Here is a 16,162-nt window from a genome sequence, read left to right on the forward strand (position 1 = left end):
CATGTAGGGTTACACCTTCTCTTTGGGCTTTTTTCCATTACATGGTTCCTCAGAAAAAAAAAAAAAACAGATACAATTTAATCCTCAATGGTCATTGGTTTTATGACTTTGTTTTACTTTCCCTAGTTGCATATATGTCTTAGGCTCAATTACGACTGATACTCTAAGCACTCAGCTACAGTAAAGTATGGATAGATTGATATGGGTTCTTTTTGTCACTTTTGGGGTGTTTTCATCTCACTTTTCCAATGCGTATCAGTTTCCTTTTACAGAAAAGCACATATCTATTATTATGGCATTGTAGTGTTGATCATTTATTAATGTAGGTAAATGACAAGGACCTTGCGAAGGATTTGTATAAAAAGTACAGTGCGGTGAGCATCCTTTTCCTTTTAACTCATTAGAATCGGGAGTTTAGTTAAAAAAAAAAAAAAAATAGAATAGGGAGTTGAGAATTATTCAGAGCTTGAATGGTAAAACTTGCAAAATCCTTCAATATTTTATGAGAAATATACCGAAATTCATTTTATCACTTGAGCAGAAAATTAATGGAGGATATGGGAATTTTACATTCAGAAGTTTTGCATAGTTGAATCAGTTCACATACCATTGATTATAAGTTCTACTTATGTTTATATTTCTTTGCTATACTTATGAAATATCGTTTTTACTTCTACTTTTGACAGATCCACAGGCGCAAAATACGTGCTTGGCAGATGATATGCGTCTTATCACGATTTGCTCGTCAAGACATAGTTGGGCATGTTACACGAAGCTTGCATATATCCCTCAGTGTGAGTAAATTTTTGCTTAACAAAATTTTCTTGTTCTCTCCTTTAAATAATTTGCTTTTTTCTTTTGCTTAAAAAAAAAAAGAAAAATTAGCCTTTCTTGAGGAAGAACCATTTCAATTTTTAGTCACTTGGAATCTAGACTCCCAAGCATCACATTCTTGGGGATAACACCACATAATTGTAATTGTAATCCCCTAGAATGCAATTACAATGGAGTGAGGAGGAGGAAACCTTGTTGATATATGTTAAGCATAATGTTAATTACATATCTTATAAAAAAATGTTAATTACATATCCAACCTTTGGTGGGTGCTACAATGCTCATGCACAATTGAGTATGTTGAATTTCTATACTGTAATAATTTGCCTCTATTCTCGTTTTGATTTCTGCAGAGAAACAACTTACCTGCTGTCCGCCAATACCTGGAGACATTTGCAATAAATATTTACTTGAAGTTTCCATCGTTGGTAAGGATAGTTTTATTGAATTTACAGGGCAAATACAGCCAGCCGTTTTTATGGTTGTTCAGTTTTGACTTGGAAAGATTTTTGCTCGGTAAGTTGACTCACATACCCCACAGGATTAGAAGTCACACCCTCTCACTCACCTCCTCATGTTTGAGGGGGTGGAAGTGCCTGTTGGACTACAGCCCATTGGCCAGTTTTGACTTGGAATATTAAGAAAGTTTGCGTCAGTTTTGACATTAATAATAATAGAACAGAGGAAACACATAAATTATCTTACCATACCTGAACAATTTTACAATCTGGCTTAACCAGGTTTACACAACTCCGCAGTCCAACCTAACTGGGTTTTTTCTTGTTGCTTTTATGGAGGTAGAGTTGGATTGCTTTGAGTAGGTAGTTGGTTCAACTCTTAGGATAATGTTTGGCATTCACACACTTAAATTGAAGCGGTGAAGTGCTAGAATGATAACTGTGAAGCTAGTGGAGTGGTTTGTTTTGACATAGGTTTTATAGTCTATCATGTAATGGGGACACTCTATCTCAGTTCTCATAGTTATTACCACAACAATGCGTAATTTTTGTTTGTTTGTTTGATAAGTAATGCAAATTCATTCAAAGCCAAGAGGAGTGCAACTTTAATTAGTACACAGTAAATATACAAAGATAACCCCCAAGTGTAGGAAAAGAAGAACAAAACTTCAGAACTCAGAAAAATTAGAAATATACAAACCACTCTGTGCTACTCTCCATGTATAAAGGGATTGGAACATCATCTTTTTCAACTCTAACATCATAGTCTCACGATCTTCAAAGCTCCTTATGTTCAGCTCTCTCCAAATACCCCATATTAAATACAAAGGAGCCAACCTCCACTTTTTCAAAACAGGATGGTGTCCCAATTGTTCCCTCCAACTTGCCAACAACTCGCTCACCCTACGAGGCATAACCCATGCAACTCCGTGTGAGTGCCATCTTTTAACAATTTGTGTCTATGACTTGACCTATGGCTGTGACTCTCATGCCTGCTTGGATTCCGGAGTTTTGTTCTTATGTGGTTTTATCGACAATTTTTGGGGCACGTCTAGTTATTATTACCACTGCTTGTAGCTTCTCACATTAATTCTTATATTTTGCTTAAATGACAGGTGGGGGAGCAATTAGTTCCTATATTACGAGATTATGACATGAGGCCTCAGGTAAATATTGTGCTGGAATGTTCTGTTCTCGATCATAAAGCAAAATTTCCTTTGCCAGTTTATATGGTTGGATGGCCTAATCTACCTTTTCTGACCTTCATTCCTTGAGTGTAATCTTTATCTCTTTCCTTTTCTTTTTATTTGATTCTCTCTTGTATAGTTCTTATGTACTTTGGTTGCAATCCTGATTTGTTCTTGGTAAATTTATTTATAAATTTTTTTTTCTATAAAGGAAATAAAATGGCCAACAAGTCTAATATTAGGAGACAAATCAGAAACTCAGCCTTCTACAATACATCCAGCCCCCTCTTAAGGCTTTTCTTTGGATATTAAATAGTTTGTAGGGAAAAAAGTCTTCCTTAAAGTTCTCTACAATTATGATGCTTTGAATGGGTAAGTTGTGCCATCTGACTGTTTACAGTATGGACATACGATGCCTTTCCTTTGTTTTTCCATTTTTGTTCTTCAGGTCAAGGAGAGTCTGTGAAAGGATAATTGTATGGGAAAGTGATGCCAACAAAGTTCTAAAGGCAATTTTGAGCATAAACTGTATGGTCATGAATGTAATATTCTGAGTGGTTGAACGGTAGTAGGCTGCATCATAATGACCTCCAGATATGGCTTAAACTCGGATCAATCAATTTTTAATCCCAACAGTTTGGAGTTGGGTACATACTATAAATGGATAGTGTATGCATGTTTTTTTATTTTATCCTTTGATTGCATACTTTATTAGATACTTCATTTTGCAATTAAAATATTGAAGAAAATGAGTTAGCAGCATTGATTTTTAGAATGATATGTGCTGGGTTTGTTTTATTCAATTATGGTTTTCTGCTCTGATTGGAACAGACCATCAATCCTGGAAAATTGTTTTTTCAATTCTTGTTCTATACTTATAATCATATTATAATATAAAAATTGTGGGCTGACCTGCCACTGTCTTTGCTAGAAGTTCACTAATTGCATGATATGTGGTAGTCCACATATATTGTAGTACTCCGCATTGCTGTGTAACTTTGGTCATCAAATGCAGGCGCTCTCTTCTTATGTATTTATAGCAGCTAATGTCATCCTCCACGCATCTGAAGCCAGGCATTTGAATGAGTTACTTCCTCCTATAGTTCCATTTTTAACGTCACATCATCACAGCTTACGTGGTTTCACCCAGGTCAGTGCTGATAAACCCTGTAGTTTTACATGCTTTCTAATTTATTTTTTTTCTCATTTATATGAGTCATGTTCTTTATTCTTTTTTGGTAGTTGCTAGTGTACCAAGTTATTTGCAAACTGTTTCCTACATCGGATTCTGGAGCGTCTCAGATAATACCTTTAGAGAAAAGATGTTTTGAGGATTTGAAAGCATACCTGGCAAAAAACTCTGATTGTGTGCGGTATAATTTTTACTAACAGTTCTTACATATCATGTTTCTGAGATCATTATAATTTGTTAATGCTGTGAACTGTATGTGAGTGTTTATTTGTAAAGGATCTCATGACATAATGAAAATATTCCATGCTTGTCAATTGAAATTAGCATTGTTGTATGATAGCATTTCATTTGATCTAGTAACGCCTGTCTAATTTTAATGTTTTTCGTCTGTGTCTGTAATTTAAAATACAGATAAGGTTGTTGCCTTTTGTGGTGAATGCTTTTCAGAAGCTTCTTGCTAGTGATTTTTTTTCTTTTTAATTCTTAGGTATGGTAAGGATTCTAGATATATGGTTGGGAAAATTTTGCGTTTCAAGTGTTGTTGTTGACCATCATGAATTGGAAATTACCACTAATGATATTATTGTTGTGCCTGTTTGGCATTTATGGAAAAGAGCCTGTTTTGCTTAGCCCCCCTGCTGGTTTATCTTTCCTTGGAAGAGCATACGGAAAAATAAGGGGCCTACAAGAGTGGCTTTGTTTGTATGGACAGAAGCATTAGGAAGGATACTGACCTTGGATAATCTAAGAAAGAGGCACTTAATAGTGATGGGTCTTGCATGTACAGGAACGGTGGGGAATCCATCCATAGATCATCTTTTGCTCCATTGCGGAGTTGCTAGAGAATTGTGGGTATCACTTTTCTGTCTTTTCGGGGTAAAGTGGGTAATGCCCAATCGGGGTGGTGGAGTTCTTGGCTAGTTGGAATGGCCAGTTTGGTAGTCATAGTAACTTATAGGCTTGGGGGATGGGTCCCTATTCCGTGATGTGGTGCATTTGGAGAGAACGCAATTTCTGAAATTTTGAAGATTGTGAGAGAACGGTGGTAGTATTAAAAGATATATTGTTCAAAACTCTCTATGGGTAGATAGTTGCTATCAATAGTTCTCACTTTGCTAACTTTGTAGAGTTTTTGAATATGTGTTCCTTTCCCTCTCCCTAAGTGAGTGTTTTTCATGTGTACTCCCTGTGTGCAATAAGATTGATTTACTTATCAAAAAGGAGATAGAGGTTTGCCGTAATTTTCCAAACAATAGTATTGTTAAATATGCAATAACCCAATGGAGATGCTCTTTGAACTATCGTATTCCCATTCTGATGTAGTTGGGAAGTCAAATGCAGGAACTAGGACCCATTTTTGTTTATTTTTCTTGAAAATGCATGAAATAGTTCTGTTTCAACATCAGAAACAGGGGACCCTAGTAGAAAGACCAAATTTAATGTTTCAACATGTTTTGGGTTATTTTGGACAAATAGAACGAGGGTTGCAGTGTGGATAATACAGTTTGGTGAGGGTCAGTGAGAATGATGTCGAAGATTTTATGAATGAAGTACAATCATTATGTATCCGCCAGAACTGCAGATCCGCTTCTATGTAGTATAAATTATGTATATGTACACACACACACACACACACACATATATGTATATTATTCAAAGTGTGGAGCATTTGGAATGTTTTCCTCAATCGATTTGGGTTGTCTTGGGTTATGCCTAGACAAGTATTTGATTTGTATGCTTGTTAGTGGACTGCCGGCAACACTCGGAGTGATGCGGTGTGGAAAATTGTGGTTTCGTGCCTTTTGTAGTGTCTATGGAAGGAAATAAATTATAGAAATTTTGAGGGATGCGAGAGGATTTTGAGAAAATTAGGTCTTTATTTTTCAACTATGCGTATCTTTGGACAGCTACTTATGTTTTTCCTTTGGTGATTAGTTACCATAATTTTTTTTTTTGTCCCTACTAGTTAAGTGGCTTCTTTTGTATACTTCATGTGCACATGGGACCGCCTTACGCTTTTGATGATATCTCAATTATTTATAAAAAATTTCTCTTCCTGTAATCTTGTAGATCTTGTTAGCTTTTTAGATTTTCATCCCCAATAGGGTGGTCGCTTCTCTTGTATACTTTTCATGTATGTGAGCTTTTCTTCTTCTAATGAATTATTATTCTTAAAAAAAAAAATTATTCAAAGTTTTATATAATATAATGTCAGTTCATAAGACATGGTATGGCCTATATTGATTGTAATTTTTGAAACACAATGGTAGCACCTATGTTTTAAAGAACTCTGAGCAAGGCCATCTTTACTGGCAGGAATATTAAATAAATGGGCAAAACCAAGTGTCTCACCCATTTCTTATTGCTTCTCATATTATGATACTTTCACATTTATTAATGGAAGATATCAAGTCATTAATTTGTACTATCATTGAATAGTTCTGGAAAATTTTTAGATTTTAGACGCCTGTAGGGTGGTTGTCTCTCTTGTATATTGTAGTTTGAACATGTTTTTCACCAGTAACAGGCTGTAAAGCAGAACATGAGCTTAATTAATAGGTCTAGGCTTTTCTTTTTTTTTTTCCCTTTTTTTTTTTTAAAATAAAAAAAGCATATCTGATAGGTTCTCTTGATTTCATGCCTATTTCAGCTTACGAGCATCAATGGAAGGATATCTTGATGCCTATAATCCCAAAAGTTCTGTCACTCCAGCTGGAATTTTCATCAATCGTGTTGAGGTCTGGGACTTCTTTGTTGAACTCAATCTAGTTTACAAGTTTAGCCTTTTTGGAATAGAGATAATAGATAGGAAGCACAGAGAATTTTTAACCATTTACAATAATAATACTATCAGAGTATCATAGACGTTCTAGGAAACAGCATAAAATGAAGCAAAAGAAATAAAAAAAAGGTAGCAAATAGCCTCCATGTATGTACTAATATGAGAACTTGGGCAAGAGTTGCATGCGTTAAATACTCAAAAACTTTAAAGACTAATGGAAAGCGAAGTACTGCATATATTTGGGCACTTTGCTTGAATTATGGTGCAAGCAATAATGGGAATACTGCTTTCCTAACTGTAATTGGTAATAATTTTTCTGGTTGTTAAAACCATATCAGGTTAAATATTCAAGTTACCCCTAAGTAATATATATGTACCAAAATATGGTTAGAAAACCCAACAATAAGGCCTCTATCCTAGATTTTTAACTTCTGGCATATTTTTGTGTCATGAATACTTTCTTGTTTTCCTTATTTAAATATCTGACATAGTTTAAATTTGAAGGACATTTTACCATAAAAAAGCAATGCAAAAATATTCTTTGTTGTCACTTGGTCTTTTTTTTTTGTGAAATACTGCTGAGAATGACATTTTTCTCCTGATAGTACAAATGGTCTATGGACATGTTTTGTTTTCATATGAACTACAAAATTTTGTTCAAGGGTTGTCTATAATCAGTTGATATTGTAAATATATTATTCTTTCTAAAAATAGATTTGATATCGTTTGGAAATAAGAAGTTGTTTTACCTCATACATGTAAGAACATGGCATCATTTGTGCAATCACTTCCATGTTCATATTAATCATTCAGAGTCTGTTTGACCAATGAGCTTTAGTTCAATCTGTAGGGACCAGCACTAAGTGATGATCCTTTTTGATACTTTATGTATCTTATTTATTTATTTATTTGGTTTGTTGAAGGAACTTGAGTTTGAATGCGTACCCATATCCCTTATGGAGCGAGTGCTCACCTTTCTAAATGTAAGAACTTGATCACTTTTTAGTGCATTCTTTTTCAGGGCTTGTATCTCATTTTCAGTGTTGCAGGACGCCAGGGAAGACCTTAGATGTTCAATGGCAAGGGATGTGGTGACTATAAAGAATGAGAGCATGAGAATTGATGGAGATCCTGACTGCATGGAGCCGTCATGTAATGCCAAAGAAGAAAAATTGCTTAGCCAGCTGCCCAAAGATGCTTGCTTGGATTTTCAAAAGAAGGTTACTCTCTCTAAACATGAGAAGAAAGACAACGATGCTAGTTCCTTCTTCGGCAACAAAGAATCTTACAAACAACTTGTTGGTATGTATAAATTAATGAAGTTAATTAGAGATGAAAAGGAAGCAGCTAATTGTACCATCATGAGTATTGATTCAAGCAAAAGCACATGTTATCTATTTCCTGTGTGATAGACATCATAGTGGTCCTGGGTTTGAACATTGACTTTGTAATTTATCCTGTTAGAGTTAAATATTTCACATGTTGAGTCCCACTTATTCAGGGAAAATTTGAACCCACAGGTAGAATATTAATTAAATATTAAACTTATTATTTCCTATTAGTTTAAGCTTTTAAGATTATGGGTGATTTAATATGGTATCAGAGTAGAGGTCTTGAGTTTGAACCCTTATTCCATACTTTATTCCTCATTTCAATTAAAGTATTCTATGTGTTGTTTGGTCACTCATATGAGGGGAAGTGTTGAATTATTAATGAAATGATTATCCTTTTCTATCCGCTTAACTTTTTCGGATAACTGATGATTTAACAACTATGAAGCTTATATTCTGCTCCACCTCATCTCTGTGGGAAACAAAATCTAAAACAGCTACAATCATACCTTTTACCCTGATGACACTAAAATATGAGCATTGGGTTTTGGTCCCACTTCTCTTTGTACCTAATCATTATGCGGTTGAAAGGTGTGATACTGATTGCTTCACATTGAAAACTTAGTGTTGTCACTACTGAATGGCAAATGAATATTGTTTTCTGACTCTTCTAATAAATTTATACTTGCACTATGTGAAGCAGAAATGGAGAAGGATGATCAGCTTCTAGATCAGTTCTTTCAGTCTAGAAGTCTAGCTATGGAAAGAATAAGAGCTAGTCAGCAACCTCTTATCCTAGTAGCATCACTGCTTGATCGTATACCTAACCTTGCTGGATTAGCACGGACATGTGAGGTATGTTGTAGGCAGTTATAATAATTGTTTTTGTTGGGTTTTTCTTTTTCTTTTTTGCTTTTCATGGTTTTGGCGATATTATTAGCTTGTTTTTCCTGGTCATTGTTACTGGCAGGTTTTTAAGGCATCAGGATTGGCCATTGCGGATGCAAACATATTACGTGATAAACAGTTCCAACTCATCAGGTCTTGATAATAGCCAACTGCCCTCTGTTTTAAGCTCTTTACATTCTTTTCCTTCTCTGAATCTTAGTTACTGTTGGATCTGGAATATAATCATTGGACCCCTATATACTTGCTTGATATCATGTTTATATAGAAGAGCATTTTAATGGCTACATCATGTTTTACGTACCTAGAAAAAAGGCTCCATTATGTTTCTTCCCATATAAACTTATTTGAAAATTAGAGGTTTAATTACCTTTGGCATTTGAATTTGCCTCAACAAGTTGATCATAATGGAAGTTATGCTTTATGACAAAAGAATATGAAACTTAAATAAGTAATATGAAAATGCATGGTAGCAGTTTATCTGGTCATTTCTGTTGAATATTTATGTTAAGAATCAGAAATTGATTGCACCTCTCTGTAGTTTGAGGTACAAACTAATTGTCTATTTTTAAAGAGTGTTCAAAGACCATTCGAAAATCCACACATTTTGGTTTTTTCTTCCCTGTCACATCAATTTTTCTATATATTATTTACCGGGGGAAACTCCACTTAACCTCCATGAACTTTTATCGCTTTTGTAATACCTCTTAAAGTTTAAAAACTCTTAATTTAGCATATTCAACGTTAAAAAATTGAAAATTTTTTAACTTTAGGAGGTGATTGCAAAAACGATGAAAGTTCATAGTAATTAAGTGGAGCTTTTCCAGTTTAAAGTTCTAGGTAATATTTGGGCTGTCTTTCGGTCAGTAATTCAAAACCATTGTTTTGTTTTCCAGTGTGACAGCAGAGAAGTGGGTTCCTATCATAGAAGTTCCCGTGAATAGTGTGAAGGTATTCCTAGAGAAAAAGAAACGAGAAGGGTTCTCTATATTGGGATTAGAGCAAACTGCAAATAGTATACCTCTTGACCAGTATGTCTTTCCCACAAAGACGGTAAGTTCTACAAACTCAGGCCTTCCAGTTTTAATATTGAAAAAAAATGTAAAATCAGTGGAAATTAATGCAATGCATTATTTATATCTGTAGTTGTTTTCCATTCTTACTGTAATGCGTAGTTAAGAAAGGTTCACCAGAGCTACACATAAAAGAGAAGAAAAAAAACAGAAAAGATTTTTTTTTTTTTTTAAAAAAAGATCACATAGGCTTGCTGGTCAGTGAGGAAAAGAGAGGGAATTTTGCAATTTCTCAACTAGCTAACTTCTGCCTAAGAATTTTTTTTAGCTGACTTCTTGTTTTTCCCCATTTCTTCCACCTGCGCGGGGTACTGGTCTTAGGGGTAGGCAAAAACCCGCCATTCTGATTTCTGATCCGGCACCTACTTGTTTCTGACCCATGCGGGTCGGCTTCTGACAAAAGAGGGTCAGATGTCATATATCAATATGGATTTCCAACCAAAGTTGGGAACCCAAGTTGGTTTTCGATAAATTCCGGCCCGGCCTTACTAGTTTTATATTAAAAAAATCCATTTACAGGCATCTCCGTTTTACCATGGGTCTTCATCTTTGCTCGAATCCATCTCCCAAAATTTTCATCTTTGACAAGCTTGAGGAAGAGGAAGATGCTTCGTCTTTGTCAAACGAGGACGTAAATGGAGCGTCATTATCAAAAGAAGGCAAAGAGATCTTTGTTAGATCTCTTCATCTTTGTCCAACGAAGACAAATATATGAGATCTTTTCATCTTTAACCCATCGACTATTCCGACTGATTCTAACTCTTAATTTTTGAAGGCGGAAGTGGCTTGGAAAAACTTCCGACTTTTTCGACTTCGATAGAGGCGGAAGCCAGAAGAGGCCTTTCTGAATCCGTAGGAGTCGGTGCACAGTCCTAGCTGGCCTCACATTTTTCTGTTTCAATTGTGTATTGGTGGAAGTGATTCCAATCCATTTACTGGAAACTTTAAAATTTTATCCAATTCTATCTGTAATCTTTTTCATGTTCATCTTTTTGGTAAATCATCTGTATATCAAATTGATCTGCCTAATTCATCATTTTGCCAGGTCCTAGTCCTCGGACGTGAAAAGGAGGGTATACCTGTGGATATAATACATATCTTGGACGCTTGCATTGAGATCCCACAATTGGGGGTTGTTAGATCTCTCAATGTTCATGTCAGTGGTGCCATTGCTGTCTGGGAGTATACTCGGCAGCAACGATCCCAATAGATCTTTTATACACATTAATTTGTCTTTCAACAATACTCAGGAATCTTGATCCAATACCTCAGTTACAAATGATTTACAGGCCACAAACTTCGTTGTATTTGTATTACATTCATTTGTAAATATCCTATAATCAAACTATCTCATTCTTGGTCTATTTTTTTTTTTGACAAATAAGATGTGGGTTAAACAGCGATAGAATGATGGGAATTCTTTTCGACTCAACTCAAAATTGTGAATATCGAGAAAAAAAAAAAAAGATTTGAGATTATATTTAGATGGTTTAAAGAATATAAAATAAAATTAGAAAAAATATAATTAGAAAACAGGAAAAAAAATTGTATTAAAAAAAATTGGGGTGGTATTGAACCCGGAGCAGTTGGCTGGGGGGCTCGGCCACCCTAGAAAATATATATATATATATAAAAGTTTAGTTGAAAAATTTTGAGTCGAGAAAAGTGGATGTCAAATCCAAAAAAAAAAAAAACAGAAAAAAAAAAGGTTGGGAAAAATAGGCTTCCCAAACAAGCCCATTTCGATCTCTTGCTTGCAATTTGTCAAATTAAATTCCTGTTTCACACATCCAATAATATAAATGCCTAAACCAATTCAAGGTGTTTTTTTTTTTTTTTTTTTTTCTCAAATAAGAGAAGTGGGTTGCAGGAAATCAAACAACAAGATAGGGTGGGCATCCTAACAACAAAGCCCAAGTGGAACGTGCAGTACAAAAACAAATACAAAACCAGACAGTAGACAATAGTTTCGTTCATGATCCCAAAAGAACCATAAATAAGAAATAAGCTTTTTAAGGACCGCACAAGGCGGTGAGAAATGGCAAAAGAACTCGGTGAAGAGTTCCATATAGTAAAGGTAACAGCCACCGTTGAGTGATTGTTATAAGAAAGGTATTGCAGATAATAGAGCCATATATTGAAGGACCACTAGCAACAAGAATCTCCTCCACAAGATCGAACCAATTCATGACAGGGAAGATAATAACCCACGTAAAACAAGAAAATACAGAAAATAAAAATGGGAATTTTGTGTCACCGGCAGAGGGAGGCCGTTGGAGGTGTTCAGTGGGCGCGTGAGATCCACCGAACACCTCCGAATTCAAGTTGTTTAATTTGTGTGGCATTTGTTGCAGGATGATGTGCCACTTACTTATCATCCAATCTGGTTTCATGCTCGTAGCAGGCACGTGGAAATTGATTTTCATTTCACAGGCGATATGGTAGCCAACATTAATTCACTTGACATAAATTTAACATCTCTCTCTCTCTCAACATATATATTATACAGTCACTATAAAAAGATCAATTACAATATAAGAAAGAAAATATTTATTTTATTTGTTTATCAAGGGTCATATACACCCGTAGATATATATAATGTAACTTCTTATCTGAGATAATCTTTTTTTCCCATTTTTCTATTCCTGTAATTGTTGAAGTTTGCCAAATATATTGAAGCTTCTTCACCTAATCTTATGAAATGCTGAAAAACAGTTTGAAATGAACCCGCGCTTCCTTTTTTGCATCTGAACGAATTTTAGTGGGAATTAAAATATGAAAGATCAAGAGCATAACATGCTTTGATTTAAATATCACATGAATTTTCAGTAATTAATTACCTCTAAACTTTTCGTGGCGGCTTTAATCGTATTGCTTATCGATTCACTATGTTTCTTCTTCTTTCTCTCTTTCTTAGCTTGGGAACTTATCAAAGATCTGAAGAAATTTGGAATAAGATTTTCCGACTGCCAAGGCAAGCTGGACGTTTTGATTTTCTTTGGACAGCAACAATCTAACAAATTAATCAAGTGACCAACATCAATACCATCATAACTAACAGTCTAACACAGGTTGATCTTTTTTCCATTTCTGTATGAAATATAATTACTTGGCTTGTAGGTTTCTAGCGGCCCAAAGAACTTGACTTTAATGGTGAGGGTGAGAGTGGTCGAGATGTTGATCGAGCAGACTGCTGAAGATGCTGAGAGTACTGAAGAAGCTGGGCTCTCCTATCATACCCTTTACCAGAAGGACCTCGGTTATGGAGGATTACCTCTCGTTTGATGGTTTGACGAAGATGGTGATGTTGGTGATGGTGGTGATGGTGATTTTGTGACACCCTCTTCTTCCTTGGACGCTCTACATACACCGTCACCAACAGTACCGCCTTCTCTTTGCAACATGTCGCCTGAAATACCATATCAACATACAAGATATAGATGTTAAGAGTGAGATACAGAGAGAAAGAGAAAAGATAGTTGATGCTTACCATTTCTGTTGAGAGAGTGAGAAGGGGCCTAATAGATACAGGAAGCCATATATATATATATAGATGCAGGGTATCATGCAGGCCTAGTAATATTAGATGCGGATGGAAACGTCAGGCCAAAAAGAGACGGTCAACATGATACCATTGGTTGGATCGGAACAAAACTCGTGTCTACATGTAAAGAAAGTTCGAAATATATAATCGGTGTGTTAAATCATTACATATTTCAAAAATTTCTTTTAATAAATGATTCATAACACGTAAAATATTTAAGACATCTAATACATACATGTAATATTTAATTGAAATGCAAGATGAATAACGGAAACAATGTTCGAACTTAAGACTTTTACGATATAAACAAAACAAACGTGCGGGGACAAAATGGGTAGATCCTCTTCTTTCTCTGTCATGCATGTTGATTCTAGTTACAAGATTCAGTAGTTGCACAGTTTCACTACTTCCAAATTCATCCGCCGGCTGCAATTCAATAAACCAATTATATCTCAAATTCTACTGTAGACCAACCGGCCGGCGTGATTATATTTGTTGGTATTAATTAAGTTAAACATGTCGGAACCTTGGATTGTATTCCAAAAGAAGACTAATACAAAGACTTTGAAAGAGTTCCCACGTCGTATAGATAGATAGCAACTATCTTTGAATGCGAGTGGATAATGTGGCTGTCTCTAGTTTCATTTATAGAATGTGATCGTTTGAGTACATCTACAACGTATGACTATATGTTTGAAATACAGATTCTGTCTTATCAAGATTTGGCTTTATATATCTTCGTCTGTTGTTGAATAAGTTCTTTGAGATGCAGTAGGAGTCTTGCTTGATTTGACTTTATCTTCATCTGTTGTTTGAGTTTTTTGAGGGGCAGGAGTACGTAGGAGTCTTGCTGTCAAAGTTCCTTAACACGCCCCTTCGAACCGATTAGGATTTTCTTATAATTCTTTTTACATTCTCAAATTGTGAAATTTAGGTTGTTTTTAAATATCGAAACACTCGAAAAATGCCACCTATTAAAAATGCATCACGTTCAATTGAGAATCGAGTGTATTTTCATTATATTCTTGTTGTTTATGTTGTAAATAAACTTTGAGTCAAAATCTGTCTTTCGATTTTCTTCAAAAGAAGTATTTCTGCAAAACTAAAGAAAAAGCTTTTTGGAATGAAAATTCTTTCTGGTGGCCTCGATAACATGACATATTTTGAATAGGTGATACTTTTTAAGCGTTTCGATGTTTAAAAATAGCCTAAATTCCATAATTTGAGAATTTATTACTTCTTTAAAATTGTAAGGGATCTTGATCCATCCAACTCAATTGATGGATTGATGGACTTTGAGTTTAGATCAAAGAAGACCAAATTGGGTGGAAGACAAGTGGCTTAGTAAAAGTATCTGCAATTTGATCTTTACTGGGATATGAAAAAAGATCCCCATCATAGCGTGAAAGATTATGGGCTGAGGTAATTTGGGGGAAGAAATGGGCTTTGCTTCATGCATTTTGGCTAAATCTACTATATTCTGATGTTTAGATAAAAAGATCGAAGACCATTGTGAATGGGCGTGTGGCTTGAACACCATGGAAAATATGAAGTGGGCTGAGATTAATTCTTGTAGAATTAGGGGCAAAGAGTTGGTTAATTAATTGGTAATTTTCCTTTTGTTTTCTTATAGGGATTGGTCTTGATCTTTTTAACATGTTGATTATCCCACAACTGTTGACCCCTTCAATATTATTGGTATTACAATTTTTTTGTGGAGCTATTTAATCATCAATTGCCCCAAAAATTTAAACTAAAAAAAAAAAAAAATGGCGGATTTCACCATTTAATTAAATTTAAACACTTTCTTCATATATAAGTTCAAACTTCTCCATAATAAGTAAGGCCCAATATAGAAAATATTTAACTGAAATAGAGAGTAAACCATGAAGTTAGAGTTCAAAGTCAAAGCATATATTACTCTTGATATCATGTTAAATCATTATCCATCTTAAAAGCTTAAGCTAATAAAAAAGAATTAATTTAATTATTTAATTAATATTTTATCATGAGCTCTAAATGCTTGACAAACTATTAACTTCTTTAAACAATGAACATTCCATTGTATATCTTACTTTTTCGGTTATATTGTCTATTTACTTTTCAATATTTTGTACGTGGATCGAGATTTTTCTCCAATTTACGATATTAATATCAATGATGAAAATCTTGTGAAGGTAAGTTTTCTGTCATATGATTAAAAAGTTGACAAAAACTGGGATACACATCATGCGCGCGTACATCCTTATTTCTCTCTTTGTCACGCAATTCATCTTCTTCCTCCACATGAGATGCATGGATTTGATAAATAAGTTTGAGACTTGCTAACAACAGTCAAGGTGGCGTGCAACTGAGCTAGTGCATCAGCCATCAAGCCTTGCCTCAATCGGTTGAAATCGCGTCTCCTCAACGATAAATTCATCCTCTTCTTCCACGAAGCACCAATTTGATCTCCAAAGTCCAAACCACTCAAATTGTCTATTTACATTTTCTTATCTTTAGTTTAGTGGTTTTAAAATGTAAAAATAATGATTTCAAAATAGAGTTAAAGATTTAGTAAAATACGTAAAAGATAGAGAAAAAATCAAACAATATTTAAAATGGGTCATTTTTGAAAACACACTTATTGCCTGCTAGATGATTTTTTCAAGTTTTCAAACGACAATTGTTTTCCAGAAAGCGCTCTCAAATGAGATTCTTTCCCAATATTGTTTAAAAATAAATATTTAAGCTATAAAATCGCGGGCCAAGAGGAACCCACCAACCCCATGGTCCATGTGGCGCTCATGCACGAATGGGTTTGAAGAACATTAACGTTGGAGTTAGATGTTAAGGATAGATAGCCGCGACCAAAG

At 34.8% G+C, this 16,162-nt stretch overlaps 1 protein-coding gene across 4 annotated transcripts in view; it reads left to right on the forward strand.

The window, feature by feature from the left end:
• The window catches only part of LOC132173681 (uncharacterized), a 33,422-nt gene extending 22,295 nt beyond the window's left edge, over positions 1-11,127 (forward strand). Inside the window, exons 23-35 of one of the 4 annotated variants that reach the window (XM_059585246.1) lie at positions 327-374; positions 687-794; positions 1,188-1,262; positions 2,408-2,458; positions 3,495-3,629; positions 3,722-3,852; positions 6,322-6,409; positions 7,377-7,436; positions 7,503-7,755; positions 8,485-8,639; positions 8,755-8,825; positions 9,587-9,743; positions 10,809-11,127. In XM_059585246.1, the coding sequence (XP_059441229.1) occupies positions 327-374; positions 687-794; positions 1,188-1,262; positions 2,408-2,458; positions 3,495-3,629; positions 3,722-3,852; positions 6,322-6,409; positions 7,377-7,436; positions 7,503-7,755; positions 8,485-8,639; positions 8,755-8,825; positions 9,587-9,743; positions 10,809-10,973 (1,497 nt within the window). In that variant the 3' untranslated portion in view covers positions 10,974-11,127. Of the gene's footprint in view, positions 1-326; positions 375-686; positions 795-1,187; positions 1,263-2,407; positions 2,459-3,494; positions 3,630-3,721; positions 3,853-6,321; positions 6,410-7,376; positions 7,437-7,502; positions 7,756-8,484; positions 8,640-8,754; positions 8,826-9,586; positions 9,744-10,808 lie in introns of those variants that run through there. The other 3 variants (XM_059585247.1, XR_009439340.1, XR_009439339.1) reach the window with 3 other exon arrangements.
• The last annotated feature ends 5,035 nt before the right edge of the window (positions 11,128-16,162 follow it).

Source organism: Corylus avellana, chromosome ca3 (genome assembly GCF_901000735.1).
Source record: "Corylus avellana chromosome ca3, CavTom2PMs-1.0".
Taxonomy (NCBI): Eukaryota; Viridiplantae; Streptophyta; class Magnoliopsida; order Fagales; family Betulaceae; genus Corylus; species Corylus avellana.